General features: G+C 44.6%; 1 protein-coding gene across 1 annotated transcript; it reads right to left on the bottom strand.

Annotated features, from left to right (window-relative positions):
• Window positions 1-694: 694 nt before the first annotated feature.
• si:dkey-240h12.4 (death-associated protein kinase 2) lies at window positions 695-23,424 on the bottom strand. The gene is made up of 12 exons (XM_037473489.2): window positions 23,128-23,424; window positions 11,109-11,245; window positions 9,953-10,174; window positions 8,576-8,714; window positions 8,342-8,471; window positions 8,046-8,094; window positions 7,757-7,783; window positions 7,441-7,593; window positions 7,158-7,203; window positions 6,987-7,076; window positions 5,921-6,007; window positions 695-2,094 (listed from the first exon to the last, which is right to left on the bottom strand). The coding sequence occupies exons 2-12, from the start codon at window positions 11,168-11,170 to the stop codon at window positions 2,014-2,016; spliced, it is 1,086 nt and encodes a 361-aa protein (XP_037329386.1). The 5' UTR covers window positions 11,171-11,245; window positions 23,128-23,424; the 3' UTR covers window positions 695-2,013.
• Between the last annotated feature and the right edge of the window lie 105 nt (window positions 23,425-23,529).

The following is a 23,529-nucleotide window of genomic DNA, read 5'->3' as shown; positions in this document are numbered from 1 at the left end:
GGACATAAACTCTTTGTTCCCCTTCTCTCTGGCAGGAGGCTGAGGTCCATCAGGACTAAGACCTCCCGCCACACTAACAGTTTCTTCCCGTTGGCAGTCAGGCTCATCAACACAGCCCGGGTCCCCCCCTGACTGACTCTTGCTCTCTACATGCACATGTACATTGTCACATTCACTTGTCACTTTCTGTTAGCTGGTGCACTTTATTTTTATTATGTTTATTATTTTTAGCTTTATTTCTTAACTAACCCATAGCTTTAGATTACTAAGCCATAGCATATATTTCATTATTATATATATTATAATATTTTTATGTTATTCCTGCACTACGTTGTCTGTTGTCCATTGTCGCATCAAACGCCAAGTCAAATTCCATGTATGTCTGATGTATTAGGGCAATAAACAATTCCTGATTCCTGACTCCCAATGCAACATTCTCTTTTAACTGCTCTATCCTTACCTAATCTCTTGTTTATCGTTTCTCTCTTCTCCTAAACGCACTGTTTCCATTTCTAAGCCTTGCTTGGGAATGACAATTCAGGACATTTATTTTGCAGAATCAAGTTACAGATCATACAATGGCCCAGTTGTTTTTAAAATAAACCAATATATTTTGGGCATCTTCAGGAAGAGGGAAAGGAAAGGACAGGCTAGTTGTTTTCATACTATTTTAAGCAATCAGAAAATATTATTTCATTCAAAAACGTCCTTTATTATTTTTTTATGTCACATTAAACCTCTCTGTATGTCAATACATTCTGTATATATTTAGGTATTATAGCTCATTGCAGTGACCAAAGTAACTGCAGTTTCATTGTTGGTGACCTACTGCAATTTGCTTTGAATCATTTGAATGACATAAATAGGAAATTAAGCAGTCAAATGACAGATACAGGTTATTTCAAACAAGATATTCATGCAAACAAATGTGTTATCATTGTTCCAAGCCTTGACTGAATCCAGATGGCAGTAAAAAAGATAATATGTTGAGTTGGGGATATTGTTTACAACACATGGATGATTGTGAGATAATACAGTGATACATAACAAGGCAAGAAATATAACACAGGATTACAAGACATCAAACAACATGTACCGATTAAAATAAAGTACTTTAATGATTAGAATATATTTAGCATTTTCTCTAGTATGAAAATTATCAGAGGGTTTGAGATCCACTGCTCTTAACTGAGCTTGGAATCAGAGTTTCAGCTCATGTTCAAACCTTTCTAAACATTGAAAACAGTTTCCACAAATCTGAATTCTCAGGGAAGTTGCAACATTTTGGGTAAATAAGTTATATTACAAAAATAAAGTCATGAGGTACGTAAAGAGATAAGAGGTAAGAGATGATAGAATTCCTTAAATTCTTTAAATGGTGTCCTGTGTCCCAAAGTCAGCTGATATGGTAGCCATGTTATGTAGGATCAGAAATAGAATCCAGTTTGGGAAAGTTACAAGAAGCAGCTGCAGGCAGGTGGAAAAACCTGGACAAAAAAAATTCAAAAAACAACATTTGGCCAATAAGACTTTGTGGCATCCTGGACTAGAAGCACAGTCCCAAACAGGTGTCTATTAACAAGGGGGGCATAGATTTGCTAGACATGTCTCGTACTGGCTTTTTGGGAATGTTACTGTTCTCACTTATTACTATGATACTTTTTACTGTTCCTCATGTTTGTTACCCTGTATATATTATCAAATGATATTTTAAAGAATGTTTGGTTTTCTTTGATACTATAGTTTGCATCATTTCACACTGCACAGTGTGTTATCAAAAACTTTACCAAAAGTCGCCACCACCAAAATACATTGAACAATTCCCAACAAGTTCCATTAAGTGTATCCTCAGTGACAATGAAAGCTTTTCTATGCATCAGATTAAGTCATGCACACTCATTTGACAGTACCATCAAAGAGACGTCTGTTTCACTTGGACATTTCCCCCCAGAGTGCCCCCCCGCCATCCCCCCGCTGAACATCCTTGAATCTTCTGCCTGTCTCTGCTCAGCTTTATGAACTGCTGCTGAGTCTTCGGCGCAGCAGAGAGGCAGGCTTGCTTTCGTTGTCCTCTACGTCGCTTTCACATTGTCGCTGGGGGAAAGGATCAATACATTAATTCATAATATCTATTTCTTCAATAGAGATTTTGTCATATATACCTGCGCATCTGGAACTATTAATATGGGTTTCAATGAGACCATCTAAACCAGTGTTTCTCAACTGGTGGGTCCCGGCCATTGCATGGAAAAAAAGTTTTAAAAAAAAAATTCATCCTGGGATTTTATTTTGAAGGGACTTTCTCTAATGCAGCGGAGTGTCTGTGCTTTTTCCGGCTCGTCCATATATGTTTTCAGTCAGCGCGGCAATTAGAACGACACCGCTAGCACCCCCCCCCCCGTTGACACCGCCAGCGAACGCGGAGGCACCCCCCCCCCCCCCCCCCCCCGTTGACCGATCGAATTGGGTCGCGGCTCGTCGTTAAGGGGTAAAGGTGGGTCCCGGAGCCAGACAAGTTGAGAACCACTGATCTAAACTACTCATACATTTTAAGATGTATTAAGATCTGTTAAGATCTGGCAGGAGTGTGTTTGGTAACCAGCAAAAAGACCAATACAATTGACAACAATTATCAATTTGTCAGTGTAAGCAAGTGAGTGCCAAAATGGCAATGTATTCTCTTACATGATCACACTATTGACACTATCACACACTATCACACACTTGACTACATTGCTGGATTCCAAGTCTTTTTTGCTTAGGAAGGTTCCTAACTGAGTGAAATGGAGAAAGGATGAAGGAGGAGCCAATCCCTTTCAAAGAGTGTTACATTAAGAGAACTAAGTTAACTATTAAGAGAATGAAGTTAGGATCTTCTGGGAGCTTCTTCTGACTTCTCCTCTCAGGCCGGGGCGAGGGGGGAAGTGAGCATTTTCTTTGAGCGGAGGTTAAGAACGTCTCTCGATTACGTATGGAACCTTCGTTCCCTGAAGGGAACGAGACGCTGCGTAAAGACGCTGTGGGAACGCCCCTGCGTGACCGCGTCATGAAGCACGTGTAAAAACTAGCCAATGGCGAGCTGGTACGTCATATGCGGGGACGCCGGACCAGGGCGCTATAAAGGGACCCGAAGGGCAGGACCATTCATCTCTGAAAGGCCCAATCGAGTACCACGGGCAGGCCGGGAGTATGGCAGAACGTTTACGCAGCGTCTTACCACGTCTACATACGTAACCGAGAGACGTTCCCTCTCAGGGAACTCGAGCTGCGTAAAGACGCTGTGGGAACCCTATACCCACTCACCATACGAGCAAGTGACCGTGGTGTGAAGTTTTAAAAAACGCACACTCGACGAGAGCACCTGTGCTCAAGGCGAGGGTCAGTCCCCGACAGGAGGGCTTCTGCAGCAGGTGGTCCTACGTTCTGGGGACAGCACGTTTTTCCTGGTGTTGAGTCTCAGCCCCAGACGGTTGATGTGAGCGAGCACAACATCACGGTGTTGGGCCGCCAGGCGCTCGGAGGGCGCTAAAATCAACCAGTCGTCCAAGTAGTTCAAAATACTGATGCCCTGGAGACGCAATGGTGCCAGAGCATTTGGTGAACGTACGGGGCGAGAGGGCTAGGCCAAAAGGATGGACCTTGTATTGGTAAGCTTTATCCCCAAAAGCGAACCTCAGGAACATGTGTTGAGGGAGGATGGGAATATGAAAGTAAGCGTCCTGGAGATCTACCGTGACAAACCAGTCCTCAGACCTGATTTGTGCCGCGATCTGTTTGAGAGTGAGCATCTTGAAGCTCAACTTCGCAACAGCGCGGTTCAAACGGCGGACGTCCAGAATCGGACGCAAACCCCCATCCTTCTTTGGAACGATGAAGTACCGGCTGTAGTAGCCTGACTCTCTGTCTGGGGGGAGAACTCGTTCTACGGCTCCCTTCCGCAGCAGGGTCCGTACTTCTTGTTCCAACACCAGAGCCTACTGGGGGTCTACCACCGTGGGTAGTACGCCCCGAAATCGAGGCGGCCGCCACCTAAACTGGATGGCGTAGCCGACATCGATTGTGTGCAGGACCCATTGAGATACGTTGGGGAGGGCTCGCCACTCACCCAAAAAGTTTCTCAGGGGCTCCGGGTCTACAGACACCGCGCCCTGCAACAGCGTACTGGCAGGGAAGCGCTGATGTAGTAGAGCCGGAACCCTCCTTAGAGGGGGCGAACGGCCCTCGGGCTCACGCTCGCTGGACCCGGTCGTGCCCCGAAACGGCGGCGGGGACAACGGACCGACTCCCCAGGCGCCCTCGAGCGGCCCCGCGGACGTGGCGTCGTCGGGGAAGGAATGAATCGAGGGCCTCCGCCTGCCGCCTCTCAGCGTGGAGTTTATCCGCCACGGCCCCAATGGCACCTCCAAAGAGGGCAGTGGGGGAGAGAGGGGCATCGCAGAGGAAGGACTTGTCCTTCTCCTGCAGGCTGGAGTGGCTCAGCCAAAGGTGCCGCTCCGTAGCGCCCATGGCTGCCATGGAACGGCCGACGGACTTCACCGTCTCCTTTGTGGCTCTTAAATGCCTCCGCCGTTAGTTCCGTCCCCTCGGCCACGTCGGCCAGCAGCTCTGCCTGATACGCCTGGATAAGCGCCATCGTATGGAGGCAGCACGCCGCTTGCCCCGCCGCCGAGTAAGCCCTGCCCACTAGAACCGAGGTAGTCCTCGAAGGCTTGGTGGGCAGTACCGGTGTCCTCAGCGACACGGCCGCGGGGGAAACATGGCCCGCCAGGGCCCCCTCCGCGGCCGGCATACTTCCGTAGCCATGCCGCTTAGCCTCAGCTAAAGACGAGTACAATGCCGTACGCAAGTTGTACACGCGAGCAGACACCGGCCTACTCCAGGACGCCGACACCTCAGTGTGGACGTCTGGGAAGAACGGCAGACACGGGCGCGGAGGCGCTCTGCGGGAAGGTAAGAACCGCTCCTGCAGTTTACCGGGAGCAGACGGCTGCTGCTTACCCGCCGGCCAGCTGATATGCAATCTGTCGGCGGCTCAGGTGAGGACCTCCAGCAATTATTTTGCGGCAGCGGGGGAATGAGTCGCCACGTCCAGCTCCTCGGAGCCGGAAGAACGTGGGAGCGGCGTCTCGTCCGGGGTGGAGGAAGCCGCGGAGCGTGCCTCCGCCACCGGAAACATGCGCCTGAATCCCACGGTGAAGGGCCGGGAAAAGGCGTCAGCCGTCCCGGAATCCTCCGTGAGATCCCCAGGAAGGCATCCGGGGCTCCGCCTCGGCATGAGCCGAACCGGAGCCGCGGGGAGCACGCCTTGTCGAGCCGTCGACGGGAGACGCGAGATTGCCACGGCAAATACCCCTCAAGGGCTAGCTGGGCGTGCTTCATGCCTAAGCAGACAACACACAGGTCGTGTGAGTCTCTGCCCGTAATAAATCGGGTGCAAGGGTGAACACACTGGACAAACCGCTCAGCCATTTCTATCTCAGTGGAAAAAACTTCACACGTACTAGATGAAGGCAGAGAGATGAATGGTCCTGCCCTTCGGGTCCCTTTATAGCGCCCTGGTCCGGCGTCCCCGTCTATGACGTACCAGCTCGCCATTGGCTAGTTTTTACACGTGCTTCATGACGCGGTCACGCAGGGGCGTTCCCACAGCGTCTTTACGCAGCTCGAGTTCCCTGAGAGGGAACTCCACACCACCCAGAATTACACATGAGCTTTCTCAACATTTCATTCGAACACTTGTTTATAATAATGTTATATGGTTTATTTGCTTTCAATTTATTTTAATAGAGTTAATATGGAAAGTACTTACATTCAAAAGTGCAAAAGTAAAATAAAAATAATAATAACAGTATTTAGCAATGATAGGAAATAAATGAATATCTATATGTCACTTAAGTTTAATGAGATTAAGTGGTCTCACCTGTAGTGGATCTGGATCTGAATTGCCCTTCCGCAGCAGTTTCAACTGGCCAAGCCGGTTACACATCCACACCATGTTATAGGACATCTACGGGGTAAAGAGACAACGTCTGACAGTGGTCAGTAAAGTTTGCAAGCCAACCAGAATACATGAATAGGGTGAATTCAGGTATATTGGTACATCAGGTAATTTGGGACAGCATAAGGAAAAAGCATACCAGGTGCTGCAGTTGTGTTGGGTAATTGAGTTTTACTTTTAATCTCAGACTAAATGTAGAGGCCTCTGCTCTACAGTGTTAAACTCCTACTATAAAAAACATGTAACTTCGCCACTAGGTGGCGCAATGCCTAGGATTCAAAATTAACGAATGGATGTTCATTGGGTAAGAGTGTAATTATATTAAGAAATATGGATCAGAATATATAATGTATGAGTTAAAACCACTTTGATTTTCAATGGCGAATTGAGGTATTTTGCTGATATAGCAAAGTCGCCAAAAAGGCGTTGGTTTATGAATCCTAAATATGCGAAAAATACACGAAAGGGGTATGTTTCAGGACTCAATGTCTGCTACAGATTTCGTGAGGACAGGCCAAAAACTTCCACAGCATTGCTCGCACATGATTCAAACTTCTCAAAAGTGTCGGGACCGATCGGGAATTGTGTGCTATGACTTTTCTAAGAGAAATGACTGACCGTTTTCCCCCAAATCCCCAAAAACCAAGCCAAAAAGCTACATTGGAATGAGTTGAGTTTTTTTTTTTAAAGGCAAAAAACACTTTGCAGCCCCACAGCCTCGGTGTAGGATTGTGGACTGTTAGAGGGTGAAGCATGGCCATCTCCTTATTTTTTGGATTGGTACTATAGTTTTGCGGTTACAAGAACTTGTTTGAGGGTTAAAAATCCTTGTTGACTCTCGACCACACAGACTGGAGCACTCACTCTTACGTAAGACACACAGACCCACGCCGGGAAGGGCGGACTTGACGGATGGGGGGATGGGCGCTGGGATTATGCAGGGCATGAATTAAGCACCATCCACTACTCTCCTCATATCCACACTCACCTTCCATTTTCTTCTCGCGTTGAACTTCTTAAAGTTCTTCATATTGATTGACGAACGATTCCTATGGGCCACCTGTTTGCATGTAATAGGCTGAAAAAAGACAACAATTGCAGCTGTTTTAAGTAACATGCAGTAACAATTAACCAAAGAAAGTCGGAAGACTCGTAGTACCTTAATCCACGGATGAAGCAGACACTCCTCAGCTGTCATTCTTTCACTAAAATACAAATCAATACAGGGGTCATGACAACAGATCTCATGAGCCGGAAGAAGTGACAAGTAATTATGTGCTGTTTATTGACTTGTAGCGTAGGCACCAATTGGTGCAATACAAATGACTACACATTTAGTATATACACCAGCAGTACATGTGTCCTATTACAGACCCAGTGAACACTTATTTTCACAAACTTTAGCTCTAACATGGGACAAAGTATCTAAGTAGACAACAAACCTGGGGATTTTCAACAGAAGTTTCTGGATGAAGTCTTTGGCCATGGAGGTGGTCATGTTGAAATACTGTGCAGGGAACGTGTAGTTCATGACGCTGATGTTCCTCAGTGTGTCCTCATCTGTCTCACCTTGGAATGGCGACAGACCACTCAATCTGAGGACACAGTGAGACATCTAGGATTCATGCTTACAGCTGAATGAATCACACAATGATTAAGGGATCTACAGACCATAAAATGTATCCTGTAGTACAGTACATAGTGCATGCAAACACTCACATGCCAACCAACGCACAAACATGGAGAGACTATACTTACAGAATGTAGGTAATGACAGCAATGCTCCTGGTGGAAAAAGACGCACAAGACGCAGGCTAATTTCAACTTTTTCAAGACAAATGCTGTCAGCTTGAACGTCCCATCATTAAGTCAGTGAGACAAATGCGACAACAGTGGAGGGGGGCCGGGGGGGGGTGTTTGAGGCACTAACAGAGGAATTAATACAGAGACCAGGGAGTAAAGAGACATCGTTGGCTTTTTATACCAAATGTTTGTGTGTGCTATCGTGGATACAAAACATTTCTGTTGGAGGTGGAACTATACTCACCACATATCTGCTGCTGTGCTAAGAGGCTCACTGTTGATCACCTCGGGTGCTGAAAGAGAGGGACATACACAAAGACAGACAGACAGACTGATTTACAGACATACGGATATAGAAATAGACAAGTCTAGTTGAATATGAAAGAAGTCTTTCATCAGTGCATGTGTAGAGAAAACAATATTTTAAGCTCTTGACTTGCTTGCTGCTATCAGAGCATGTTCATGAAGAATGTCATATGCCATTGGCCATTGAAAATCTAAACAATAGAAAGACACAAATGTAGGAATACTCATCCTCACCAATGTACTGTGGGGTACCACTTGTGCTTTTGTACTCCTCCCCTTGATAAAAATGGTGGGCCAGGCCAAAGTCGATGAGTTTGATGTTGGGCTGAGCAGCTACTTTGTCTGACAGCATGATGTTCTCTGGCTGAACAGAGACACGAATGTCATTATGGTTGAATGTCCAGTTTGAGTTCACATCTGTTTCCAAACATCCAAGGCAAGCAGAGAAGGAGAACGATTCATTGGTACCTTGAGGTCAAAATGGCCGATGTTCTTGCTATGCATAAAGCTAAGTCCCTCCAAGATCTGCTTCATGAACTCAATGGCCTCACTCTCCAGCAAGTTCTCCTTTGCAGCAATGAAGTCAAACAACTCCCCTCCACTAACACTGAAAAGTCAAATAAACAAAGTGTTTCCATTATTTAGTCTTCCAGGGGGGTTACTAGACAGAAACAAAGATGTGAAACACCATAGAGCAGTGGTTCTAAAACAGGAGTACATAAAGGCACTCTAGGGGTTACGTACATATTTTAGAATCTTTTAATTTAAAGATGCAGTTGGCATTGGTTGAAGCGTAGCAGCACTGCTGCTGAAATCATGGCCATGATGTGCAATCACCACTTAAAGTTTAGAAATTAGATACTGACAGATATTTTTTTCAAACAAAAATGCTTTGCGCTGTTTAGGGGGTGTATCACTAAAAAAGGTTGAGAACCACTTTCCTAAAGGTTTACACAGTGACAACTTTCAATGTTTACACATAAATTGCATTCATCTAGTGGTGAGGTTAGAGATTACAATAAGCTAAAATCCTCTCCCCTGACTTCCCCCTTATAGAGCATCTTGAAAACTCAGGCGGAGGTGTGAGTGGAGAGGGACAGGGTTGTGTTGGTCCGGCCGACGGAGAGAAGGGAAATGCAGGTGTGCACTGTAATTTTCAATTGAGCGCTGCTGCCTGGAGTGGCGCTGTGGCACTTGGTATGTACTGATCTCAGTGTTTCTTACGATTTGTCTATGGCGTGTGTCTACTTAAATAGTACAACCTCCAGCGGACTGACTAGAAGTAGCAGCTAATTTTAGTCTTTTTGTAATTTTTTTAAAAGTTACGTATGTATCCAAGAATCCTTTCTGACCACCAGAGGTAGTGCTTCACACTGGATGCGTCACGGTTTGGGTTTCCTTCCTGTTTTATTTGGTAGTTTCATGTCTCGTGTTCCTAGGGTTAGCTTCACTTCCTGCCTTGTCCTGCGATTGTCTGCAGTGTCGATGATTGTTTCCACCTGTGTCCAATCACCTGCACCGCCCTTGTATATTTAATCCCTGTGTGCCTGGTGCCCCTTGTTGCGTCATTTTTTATTGTTAGATGAAATTAAGTACAATTTTCAGATATTGTACTTAATTAAGTACAATATTCAGATATTGTACTTAATTTCTGCCTATAAATACCAGTTAATATTACACACTGTTTCCGTTACAGGTGTGATTTTCACGCCTAACTACTGATGCTGCCATGAAGCATGACACAGCATGCACAACCTGCAGCTTTAAACTGGATGGGTGCAAGAGAATGTGCTACAATAACATGACAGGATCAAAAACAAACACATACACACACACACCACTCACAGCTCCAGAACGAGCACCACCTCAGCTCGGCTCTCAAAAACGTCTTTGAGAGTCACTATGTTTGGATGTTGTACAGCCTGGAGGATCTCCACCTCCTTCTCCACACAGCTCCGATCCAGACCAAGACGACTGCAAGTGTTCTTCCGGATCTTCAGGAATTTGCCTGCCCAACAAGTCCCAGTAGCCCGCTCCCGAACCTGTCGAACCTGACCAAAATGCCCACTGTATGGGGCAAGAACATAATTCACAGACATTACACACTGATCTTGACATACTTCAACATTTTATTATGTTAAGAACCCTGTCGAGCAAGGCTGTGGGAGCTTGCAGCTATTCATCATTTAGCTGATGCTTTTATCCAAAGTGACCTACAATAAGTGCATTCAATCAAGAAGAGACAGAACCAGAACAAAAAGAATCAGGAAACCACAAATTCTTCAAGAAATCAAACTACAAAGTTGCTGTTTCGTGCTAATAAAGGGCTGACTATGAAACATATATAGTGATGTTATTTTATGTCATTTTTGTATGCACTTTTTTATTTATTGGTTTTTATGATTAAGATGACACAATTTCACTCTTACATTAGAGTTACAAAGCTAAAGAAACATGTGAAGCGGCAAGGAGTGTTTTATACTCCGCTAAAAGATTGCTTGTTAAAGAAGAGTGATCATTTTAAGTGTTTTCATTCCCCTCTTCGCCGTGTGAAGCCAGTCCATATTTGTGTGCTCAATATGTTCGTACGATATTACCTTGATATCCTAAGTACGTTCATATAATGTTAGCTTGAAGTCTATGTCGAAATGTGTTTTAGTTTGACGGTGGATCCCAAAGTGGACACCAAGTTGGATGAAGGTGTAGTGATGGTGAACGAAGGTGTATGAAGATTCTGTGGAGGTTTTTAAGACATGTAATATATCAATCAATTAATATATCAAACTATGTTTGCTTCATAAAGCTGTTAAAGTGATGTTGTTTCTTCTTTTTAGAGGTTTTTGTTTTCAAGTGTACATGGCTAATCAATAATTCTTTGGGATATGGGCACACTTAAATTAATTCTGGCACGTTACCTTCACCAACAATGCTTTAATTCCAATTAAATGAGTTGGCATTTAGAAGAAGCTATGTTAAGGTAACAGTGTTAGTGTATCTATACCTTCCCAGAACTTCTCCGATCTCATAGAAGTCCTCGACATTTTCAGGCTTGAAGACCGCCATGTCGCTTTGTTTCACTACTTTGTCAACTTCAAGTGGTTCATGGTCCTCCAAACTCCATCTACACCAAAGTTGTACCTGAGTATGATAAATAATAACACGTCAGTGCAAATTAACACACACACACACACACAATGCATATTTGTTCAATAATCCGGTCCTGGCTCGGTTCTGGCTCGTTTTGACCAAAATTGGTGACCCTCGGGTGCAACAAGTTCTAAACTGATAAATCTGATGAAGATTGGGGGGCAATGGGGAGGTGAAGGGATGCAAAACGAGAGCATGTTGTCAGGCCACGAGGACCCTATTGTATCCGTAGCAATAATTATTAGGGCCCAAGGACCTACGAAGTCTAGCTGCGAGGACCTTATTAAAACTGTAGGAATTATTATTAGGACCTTATTATGTGAGTGGACAACTTCATCATCTACCTGCTGCAATGAGCTCAGTTGCACAGGGATGTAACTGGAGGCATTGTGAGAATCACTTTCTTTGACTTCTCCAGTGTGTTCAACAGCATCCAAGCCCTGTGGCTGAGTGAGAAGCTACGGATAGTGGGGTTGAACGCATCCACCATCCCCTCAATCACTGACTACCTCAGAGGCAGACCAGTTTGTCCGACAGGACCATATGCTGTATGATACGGTTGTCAGTGATACTGGACCCCTGCAGGGAAATGTTCTGCGTCCCTTCCTTTTCACCTCGTGAACGATGACTCTGCAGTATTCGGGTGTATAAGTGACGGACGGGAAGAGAAGTACCGGCCAGTAGTTGATGACTTTGTGAAATGGGCCGGTAGAAATACCCTGACCCTGAACGTGACCAAGACCAGAGAGACAGTGGTGGACATCAGCAGGAAGATGACCTCTCCACAAACGCTGAGAGTTCTGGGTGAGGATGTGGACATAGTGGAGGAGTACAAGTACCTGGGTGTCTCCATTAACAACAGATTGAACTGGAAGGCCAGCATCAACACTGTTTATGTTACGCCGTGGTTGAGGGGAAACATGAGCACCAACCTATCCGTGGTGCCCCCTTGCTCACACACTCCCAAATAAGCACCAACAACCCACAATCGTTTATTCATATTTGGGTAAGCTTTGCGCCAAAACAATAAACCTGCCCGCCGCCCCCAAAATAACGAAAGAAAGTACAGGTATCCCTCACCGTACCTGAGGAAAAAACAAGTTAAAAAGAATGTCTCCCACCACCCTAACCCGCACTGTTCAAGATTTCCCCCACTGCAAGATGACAAAGAACAGCATGGACTGATTGGGAGCTAGAGAGACCAAGAGAGAGGAAACACACAAACAATTTGCGTTAAAAGTTTAACTATGGCCATTTTTTACCCAGATTATGCAAGACATCCGTTTCATGGAGCATTTCTGTCTAAAAGAAAAGTCCATGGATGATATTGTCAGCTTTTACAAAGCAGAGATAACATGTGGGGTTGTGCTTCCTAATTTAGACTTCTCGTTTGGGGGTAGGAAATGTAAGGAATTTTATTATTGACTGCCCAAGACAATAAATCAACTCCTCACTTAACAAAAGATGGAAACTATCAAAACAAAAGGTATACTCCAGTCATCACCTAACATATGCCAATAGGACTTGTATCTTTTCAGCAACCCTTCTTTTTCTCACATGACAATTGACTTGGTTACTTTTACACACAACTAACATCAGCTCTGTAAAACCAACTTCCCTCAATACATCTGACTTCCCTTTTCCATACAGTATTAAAGAGCCCAATCTCCAGCTGCACATTGAGTCTACACCCAATTAAAGGGCTGGTTCCGTTTTCTGTTTGTTTTTTTGCTAAGGATTTCCCACCAAAGTTAAAAAAATAAAATGTCAATAACACCTATGGCAATAAATTATTAAAAAATAAATTATAATCTGCTCATCTTAATGAAGAATCCATTGTTTACCAATGAAAACCAAATCGTAACCTTGCAACCAAAACTCAAAACACCCCTGTAAACTGTCAACATTTTTAAATGATCAAACTATTTTAATTGTCATCTATGGGCATGTAAAGCTAAATAACAAAAATATATATTATAGGCATGAATCATACCATTTTACTTTGTGATTTTTATTTCTTGATTTTTCAAGTGTTTATTTGCGTAACAATATAAATGAGGATGTATCTAACTAGAAAATGACTAACAAGTCACTCCATTAGGTAAGGACATATAATATCTATGAACTTTTCAATGTCATAAAGACGATACTCAATATATTTATTGATTAGGCCAGCTTGTTAAACTTTAAGCATGGTCTTTCTGCTCTCCCTCCCCACAGAAGCCTCTGTGGATGGTGGTTCTATCTGATGGTGGCTGTCCCTGCAGTGGTCCTGCCGTACACTTGTTCTGCTACTTGCAATTACTTGTATCATTTCAGTTAGTGAAATTGAATGTATTGTACATTTTTTACATTGTTGATTCTGTACACATGACATCCATTGCAGTCTGTCCATCCCGGGAGAGGGATCCCTCCTCTGACGTTCTCCCTAAGGTTTCTTCCCTTTTTTCCCCATTGAAGGGTTTTTTCATATTTTGGGGAGTTTTTCCTGTGCCGATGTGAGGGTTTCGGGACAGAGGATGTTGCATGTGTACAGACTGTAAAGCCCTCTGAGGCAAATTTGTAATTTGCGATTCTGGGCTATACAAAATAAAATGAATTGAATTGAATTGAATTAAGGACATCAAAACCTGAATGACCAGCAACTTCTTGGGGGGGTATTGCACAAAAGTAGAATGAAGACATCCAGGATAAGGGAAAAAAGCTCCGCTTGACCTAGTGTGACCCCGCTCGTTGTGGCTTAATCGGTTGCACGTTTGCCGAGTAGGCACGTTTGAGAAGGAGGCGCTACGTCGATCCAGGTGCACATAGCTGGGATAAATGCACGTCCACGGCTTTTTTAAGTAGGCCACGCTATAGATCACAGATTTACTGATGCTGAAATGGAGAAGACGCCACACGCAGCATATTTCTCACCTGCTGATCAGCAACTGATCAAATATATGAGGAGGTAACGCATATAATATGCAAAAAGGAAATACGACTGCTGCAACTAAACAAAGAAAAAAAGCCCGACAGACAATTGCAGACCGACTGAATGCAGAAGGATTTAACAATATCTACTTACTAGGAAAGTTGCACACTGTAATGTGTTAAATGGTTTTACTGTAAAGTGTTATTGAGTAGTTTCCATGTAAAGCACAATATAAATGAATTGTATTATTATTTTGCCTGGCACTGGGGGGTGGGAGTGGGGGGGCACCACCACCACCACCAGGCTTCACCCTTTCTGAGGAAATCCTAGTAAATAATAAAGCGGTAATAAAGATGTGTGCTAAGGACTTCAGTGCCAAACACACACTTCTGACAGAACAGCAAATAGTGCCTTTATTTACAGTTTCGGCATATAAAAAGTGCAGTGCCATACAGAGCATCTGTGGGAAGGTGAGAGCTTGGCTTTGTGCTGTGCGGTGCAGTCTGCACTAGGGTTGTCACGAAAATGATGACTTCGATAATATACTTGCCAAAATATTACGACATCCGATACTTACGATACAATACCACAAATACAATAATGGAATATTTATCTATGATAGTAATAAATAAAACATCTGTAAGGTTCTCTTTTTACCAGCTTGTTCCTGCCCAGCTTTTTGAACACTTAACAAATGTCATTCATATTAGTGTTAGCCCACAGCAAGATATTAATGAAAATGACATGGTAAAATCATAGCATTGATTATAAACGGCTATGTAGGCCTACTGTACATATCTGACTATATGACTACATAGTTATGTCCATAAGTATGAATTACATCATTTTACCGATGTGTGTTTGAGGTGGAAAAAAACCTAAAGCTATGTGGGTTGGGTACATTAAAGATCGACATTTAAAGGGCAATTTCCCCCCTTTATTGAAAAACATGAAAATTGCATCAATTGTGTATTATTTGGTACAATTTTGTGTGCATTTTGACCTCATGATTATATAGGCCCACATGAGTGTAAAACACAAACAAAGCAAAGGTTATTCTATTAGGCCCAAAGTGCCTCCAGAGTACCATGTACATTGAAAGTACATTGTTTTTTATTACTAATTATTTTATTATTGTTAATTATTATTATTATTAGGGCCTGAGTTGGGAAGGGAGATCAGGTAAGGGAATTGTCAGGTTTGTTAATTTTTTTCATTGAATGAATTATCTCTGGCCCGCATGATAAGATCTATTTACTATTATAGCTGGCCAACCAATATATCGCACGCACCACCATAATAGTCCAAATCCCACAATGCACTGCCGGTGTGTCGGCACGTCAATCGTGGGCCCACATATCATATCACTTGTGTCAAAGTTCAATCATCCCTCTCCCCAAAAAATGGCTAAACGAAAGGTGGAATTTGAAAACAGGGGTTTATAAGGCAGGTGGGAAGCACAGTATATGTTTGTGAATGTAAAGGGAAAAGCTGTGTCAAAAAGAGGTCTGGTGTCACAGCAGGTCATGTTCACTAAAGCCAAATCACAAAGCAAGGCTGCTGTTAAGGCCAGTTTTATTGTGACAGCAGAGGTTGCAAAATCAGCCCGGCCTTTTACGGAGGTGGAATTTGTCAAAAACTGCATGGTCAAAGTTTCCGACGCAGTGTGCAAGCATTTTTAAATGTCAGCCTAAGCCGAAACATCGTTGCTGACCGTGTGCGTCCCCTTGCTGCCAATCTCCAACAACAGCTCGAGGGAAACATTTCATCGCATACTCCCTTGTTGCGGATGAAAGCACGAACACTTTTAATACTGCTCAGCTGTCAGTGTTCATCTGTGGAGTGGACTCAAGCCTGTGCCTAACAGAAGAGTTTTGGGGATTACACCCAATGCATGGCAGAACTACAGGGAAAGATCTCTTTGAAGAGGTGTCCAGTTGTGTAGATGAAATTGGGCTGACTGCCAACAGATGTGCAGTCAAACGAGTGGATTGGTGGGGAGGATCCGAGAAAAGATGAAGGAGACTGTTATGGGCATCATAACATTAGCGGTTAACTTTATCAGAGCCAAAGGTTTAAATCACCCACAGTTCAAGTCTGTTCTGGAGGAGTTAATTACAGAATGTGGTGACTTGCCCTATCCAGTTGTGTGAGGAGATATGTGAGTTCACAGAAAGCGAAGGGAAAGGCACAACAGAGTGTTGAAATAAAACATTTCTGTGTGACATCACAAGCCCCCTGAATGTGTTCAACCTGGAGCTTCAGGGGAGGGGGCCGTGTAATCACTGACATGTGAGAGCTACAGTGACTAAGCTGTGCCTGTGGGGGGCGCAGATGCTGCAGGAAAATCATTTTCCGCACTGCCATACAATGAAAGTAAAAAACCCTCTCTATGATTGGCAGCACGTACTTGTAGGAACAACTGTTGTCTTTGATGAAGATAAACAAAACGTCACACATAACATGTCACACATAACATGAGTGAAGGTGCTCATCATTACATCATTACTGATGAGCACCTTCACTCAATCCTTAAGATTCACAAAACTATAGAAGCCCATTTCTACACTAAAGAAAATACAAAGTGTAACTTATGAGATAAAACGTTAAAAGACAAACAACACCTCTATGTAACCGTGGTAGGACAGTAGCTGACAAGACTAATTTAGCACTTTATTGATTTATTATTATTTTACCATTTACCAACTAGAAGGAGTCTGCACATTTCATTTTTCAACCCCTTCTTTTTTTTGTGGCGAAATGGGCTTCTATAGTTCTGGGAATACATAACTCTCAAAAGAGATGAAATCCAGCCAATCCAAGGACGGGGTATGTAACTAATTCCATGTAGAGATGGGTCTGCCCACTTTCTATCAAAAAAAGAAAAACAGAGCGAGCCAGTTTCTTGCGCAAGACATACTTTTTCCCGGTCTCTCGCTCGCTTTGCACACACACACACACCAGTAGTTCATGACCAACATCAGAATTCAACCTTCTTTATCCTTAATCATAATACTCGAGGTAGGACTTTGCCATCAATAATGTTACCGTTGTAACACAGCATTATTGACAAATGGCAAAGTCCGGCCTCTCGGACCTTATTGTTGTCACGGTTTGGGTCTGCTCTGTCTTATTTTGTAGTTTTCATGTCTCTGGTGTTCCTGGGTAACTTCACTTCCTGCCTTGTCCTGTCTTCCCCTGTAATTGTCTGCCGTGCCTGATCGTTTCCACCTGTGTTCAATCACCTCCCTTGTGTATTTAAGCCCTGTGAGTCCCTTGTCTGGTGTGGCGTCATTACATGTCGACGTTCTTGTGTCCCGTCAAGTAAGTCTAGTCTATGTTTTCAAGTCCAGGTCCCTGTTTTTGTCTGTTTTGTTTTTGCCTCCTTCCTCCCCTTTTTTGGTTGGAGTGATTTTGAGTTTGAGTTTTTTGACAATTAAAGTCTTTTATTTTTTCAACTCTGCATCTGAGTCCTCCCTCCTTGCCCTCGACCGCGCCCCTCCTTGACAGAATGACGCCACCAACGAAGGACTCAGCAGGGTTTGACCTGAGAAACCCGTTTTTGGGAACTCGCCTGGCGTTTGGGGACCCACACGGCACGCAGCTGGCTGCCCGGCGCAACGCCAACCCCGGCTCGAAAGCAGGCTCCAGGCAGCGCCCCGGTCACCGCCCTCGCCGCTCTCCAGACCCAGGTTGGGCCTCGCCGATGGAGGCCAGCGTCCAGCCCCCAGTCCTCAGCGCACGCTGGAAACAGGTGCTGGAGCTGGCCGCCCGCCTCCAGGCCAGGTACGACCCCCACGCCCTGGACCTCCGCATTCGGCGGCAGCGACGGCGCCAACCACGCCCGTCTCCGCCTGAACCGGCCCCAAGACCCACGCCCCCAGCTCCAAGACCCACGCCCCCAGCTCCAAGACCCACGCCCGTTCCGGCCCCCAGAGTCTCGCCTCCGCCCCTTCCGGCCCGCAGACTCCAGTCTCCGCCCGTTCCGGCCCCCAGACTCCAGTCTCCGCCCGTTCCGGCCCCCAGACTCCAGTCTCCGCCCGTTCCGGCCCCCAGACTCCAGTCTCCGCCCGTTCCGGCCCCAAGACTCCAGTCTCCGCCCGTTCCGGCCCCAAGACTCCAGTCTCCGCCCGTTCCGGCCCCAAGACTCCAGTCTCCGCCCGTTCCGGCCCCAAGACTCCAGTCTCCAGCCCCGTCCCCACGGCCCCCGACCATGACCCCTCCAGCCCCGTCCCCACGGCCCCCGACCATGACCCCTCCAGGCCCGTCCCCACGGCCCCCGACCATGACCCCTCCAGGCCCGTCCCCACGGCCCCCGACCATGACCCCTCCAGGCCCGTCCCCACGGCCCCCGACCATGACCCCTCCAGCCCCGTCCCCACGGCCCCCGACCATGACCCCTCCAGGCCCGTCCCCACGGCCCCCGACCATGACCCCTCCAGGCCCGTCCCCACGGCCCCCGACCATGACCCCTCCAGGCCCGTCCCCACGGCCCCCGACCATGACCCCTCCAGCCCCGTCCCCACGGCCCCCGACCATGACCCCTCCAGCCCCGTCCCCACGGCCCCCGACCATGACCCCTCCCTCCCACCCTCTTGGGACCGCCTGGAAGTCGGTCCTTGAAGGGGGGGTGGGGTCAGGGGTTGGGTCGGCGTCCCCCCGCCACGACGACGCCTCTTGTGTCCCGTCAAGTAAGTCTAGTCTATGTTTTCAAGTCCAGGTCCCTGTTTTTTTGTCTGTTTTGTTTTTGCCTCCTTCCTCCCCTTTTTTGGTTGGAGTGATTTTGAGTTTGAGTTTTTTGACAATTAAAGTCTTTTATTTTTTCAACTCTGCATCTGAGTCCTCCCTCCTTGCCCTCGACCGCGCCCCTCCTTGACAATTGTTTGATTATTGCACTTTTAATTATTGCACTTTCAATTATGCTTGTCAGTCAGCAACAATGAAAACCCACTGCTTAATTACATATAAAGACAATTCGCTTGAAGTCGGTTCTTTTCAACCGCATTTATTAACTCTGTATTTATCCCAAAATAGTTTCTGACTCACCAGTATTTGTACATAACCGATTCATTGTTCTTTCCAAGTAAAGACGTCGGTCACAGCTTTGTAAAACTCGGTTTGCGTGGTCTCTGGCTCTCAATAACAAAATAGCGAGGGCTGATAGACGTCTTTGTATGTTTCCTCGAATCTATGTTATATCGACGGACATTGCTGCCGTAATTCGGGTCCTCGCTACGACTAGTCGTAGAGGAACCTATTGTATTTCAAGGAATTATTATTACTATTATTATTATTCTCACAAACCGCGAGCCTTTTGGGGGCCTTTATCATATTCAAAAAGTTGTTAAATTTGGCATGGATATTCGGAATGTTAAAAAATTTGATAATTTTTGGGTCTCACGTTCGGGTATAAAGAAATGTCTCTATAGCGCCCTCTAGAAATTTAAAAAAGACCACACTAGGCCAGTTTCAGCCCCCGATGCCTGATCAACTTGAAAGTTGGCAGACAGGTCCTCTTCGGCATGCTCTACAAAAAAGTAAATTATGGTATGCAAATGCGCCTAACTAGATTTTCCGCCATTTTGAATTTAGTGAAAAACACATTTTTGGCAATTTCTCCTAAATGCTGAGTTTGATTGTCACAAAACCGTCGGTGGATCATTATTGGGTCAATGTGCCCTTGATATATCAGAACGGTGCTGATAACTCATTGTTTTGATGAGATATGGGCTAATTAACTTCGCAAGGGGTGTGGCTTAATCTGGCAGATTTTTAACTTCCAAATGACTTTGCCTGCCCTAACCAAAATTATAGCATGTGTGAACATTGAAGCCCTAAACACACACTAATATTTTCATAATTTTTGAAGATTAAGGGGTGCTGCATTTAATCATTAAAGATGTGCCTTTTTGGAATATTTTCATAATTTTTTACAGTTGTAAAAAACCGAACTCCTCCCAGGGATTAAACCCAATTCTTTTCAAATCCACGCAGTGTGCTCTTGAGACCATGGCCTCTAAAAGTTGCATTTTGCCAGAAGAAATATTAAACTATGTGCGTAGGGCGCAGATTTAAAAAAACACCTTTTAAAAGATTTCGAAGGAAGTTGGGTCATGTATGGTATTTTGAGAGGCTTTTATTTTGGGATGGAACATCAGAATGTCCTGGTTATCCATAAGTGTCACCTTGGGGATGTCTACTATCAACCTGACGTGGCATGGTCATGAAAGTATTGATTGTATCCTTTTAAATCTAATCTGAAAATGACAAAACGTAGTCTGGTGATAGATTTTGAAGGATATTGGCTCATGTATGGTATTTCGAGAGGCTTTTATTTTGGACTGGTACATCAGAATGCCCTGGTCATCACCAAGTCACACCATGGTGATGTGTACTCTCAACCTGAAGTGGAATGGTCATGAAAGTAATAATGACAAAGACAAAATGTAGTCTGGTGATTGAGATATTGACGGAAAATTGCTATTGTATGGTATTTTGAGAGGCTTTCATTTTAGAATGGTACATCAGGTTATCACCAAGTCACAACCTGGGGATATGTACTCTCTACATGAAATGGAATTACTGTAACTATTTACTGCCGCAGAGCCACCTACTGGTAACAGGAAGCCACATTTTCTAGTTATATTTATCTCTTTCATTGAATAGGTCCAATATATAAAGTAAAATGGTGCCAGCACCTCAATAATTCCATGTTGGGATCATGTGATCAATGGGGTTCTCAAGATGATGGGCAATTTTGGGTTCAGGGTCCATTTTGGTCACATCTGACCATAGCACCTTCTTCCACATGTTTGCAGTGTCCAAACTGTATTTCTTATCTAGCTCATCCAGAGTTACATTGGCCTCTTGATTGCTGCTCTATTACAGACATCACAATCTACTCAGAAAAAATGTCACCTTTGATGACATGATTTGGACGACATGATAGACTAAATGAAAACTTAAATCGTGGCAAAGAAGAAAAGAGAACAAATGAAACAGTGGTTTCAACATACTTCATCTAAACTGCTCCATATTTCTCAATTCTCATGACATCCTTACCCTCTATACATCCATATCATAATCCAAGCCTGGTGGAAACATGAAATAACACCACCGACTTGCGAACGCCGCAGGCGTCCTCGACCGCATTTCTAACCATCTGGCCAGTGCCTCAACGTGCAAGGAGTAGCGAGGACCCGTCCAATCTTAATTTTAATTTTGACTTTGAATTTTGCGGGAATTACGCTTACAACGTAGCTGGTGTCCAGTGCAACATTTTACAAATGGCGCCCCATACCGTAATATCTCAATTTTAATTGGTCCATGTTTGATAGGTAACGTCGATCATTAGTGGCATAACATATTTACATGCAAAGGCACAGCAGAAATGTGCTTTTTGCCGTACATGTTGAAGAATAGAGGATCAAAGTGTGCATGCGCAACATGGGGTTTTTACTTGTCGTTTGCAATGGATGGACAGTAAAAGCACTGCTTATTCTACCATTTCTTTTGTATTTGATTGTGCAGAACTTCTACATTTGTTATCGTAACCAACATGTTGCATTTATACATCACAAGAATAAACAGTAAAAATACAAATACAAGTTTAATAAATACAATCATGCAGGTCTCCCAGGTACCACCATTCGACCACTGCAGCTCATCCAGAATGCAGCAGCTCGACTGGTCTTCAACCTTCCGAAATACTCCCACACAACTTCTACGTTCTCTTCATTGGTTACCAGTGGCTGCCCGCATCCAGTTCAAAACATTGGTACTGACGTACCATGCTGTGAATGGATCGGGACCAGTTTACATCCAGGACATCCCAACCCGCACACTCCGCTCTGCATCTGCCAAGCTGCTTGTTCCTCCCTCACTGAGAGAAAAGCACTTGGCGAGATCGCAACTCTTCGCTGTCCTGGCTCCCAGATGGTGGAATGAGCTCTCTGATGACATCAGGACTGCAGAGAGCCTCTACATCTTCCATTGAAAACTCAAGACATACCTCTTTAGACTCTACCTTGACTAAAACACTAGCAAACTGTAGCACTAACAAGTGGTAGCAGATAAATTGTACTTATAATGGCACTTTTCTATAACATGTTTTGAAACTGCTTATTTGATGAAAATTGTACTTTCTTGTTACTTGTTCTTCTGAGTTTGTATCTCTACGTGGAAATGCACTTATTGTAAGTCGCTTTGGATAAAAGCGTCAGCTAAATGACATGTAATGTAATGTAATAAATATTTATATGTTTTAATTTTGTCTGGGTAGTGCCTACCTTGCCTACCTAGACTCCTAAAATACATTGAGCATTGGGCTTGCCCTTTTACGCCCTACGCTGCGCTGTCATCGAGTCTCGCGACGCTGTTCAACAACATAACAAGAGCGACCACGAGCAGTGTCCTTCCAAGAAGACCCGACCTGAACGCGGTACGAGAGAAGAAGTTTGCTGGTGAAACTAGAGGTAAAACAGCTGAACCCAGATCAAATAAAGGAAGAAATTATTATTAAGAATAATTTCTTAAATTACATATTTTAATCTAATTGTTTAAATAAGATGTCCTTATTATGTTAAATATTTAACTGCAGGTAATAATGCGTGTTTGATTATTTTTGTTGCATTGAATCATACTGGGGTGTTTATTGAAACTGGCCCTACCAAAAAAGAAATCCACCAGCTGCCACTCTCAACCAATACAAAATACATGCTTTGGTTTACTTGTTCGTGTATAATACAGTACTTATTTCGTTACAGTGAAATAGCCCTTAGCTTCCCTAATAAAACGTGCATTAGATAATTCCACAGGTACGACGTTTCAAAGTAAAAGCTGCTGCGTGGATCTCAGACGGTGTACGTGCACACACATGTACGCAAACACACACACGAACCGGGGGAGCACACCGACACAGACGTGGAAGAAGTGTAGGAGCAGAACGAAGGCTACATACCCACGGGATTTGTCTCCTTTGAACCGTTGCCTGTCCGGTTGGTGAAACCGATGTGAGCAGCTAAGCGATCATCGGTGTCTTCGGTGCGCGGCTCGTTCGGCCCTGCGGCTCTGGCGGTTGAAGAATGCGGATGTCCGGTCTTACAAACAGAGGGCTGCGACCTACGATGTACACGGCATCTCCGACCGATTAAGCTCTCAACCATCGGCCTCTTCTTATCTTTGTGTTGACACAGACCAGACAGACGAAGACGTCCTTGTGTACATCGTGTAGAAATGCAGTCATGTAGACCGCATTTCAAAATGAAATGCACCTCTATTCACGGCGTTGCGGTAAAGGGTCTTGTACAACCCAAAAGGCACTAATCGCCTAACTAGATCCTTAAAAGGTTACGCTCTATTT

This window comes from Pungitius pungitius, chromosome 17 (genome assembly GCF_949316345.1).
Source record: "Pungitius pungitius chromosome 17, fPunPun2.1, whole genome shotgun sequence".
NCBI classification, from domain to species: Eukaryota; Metazoa; Chordata; class Actinopteri; order Perciformes; family Gasterosteidae; genus Pungitius; species Pungitius pungitius.
This window is presented reverse-complemented; position numbering and strand designations above follow the sequence as displayed.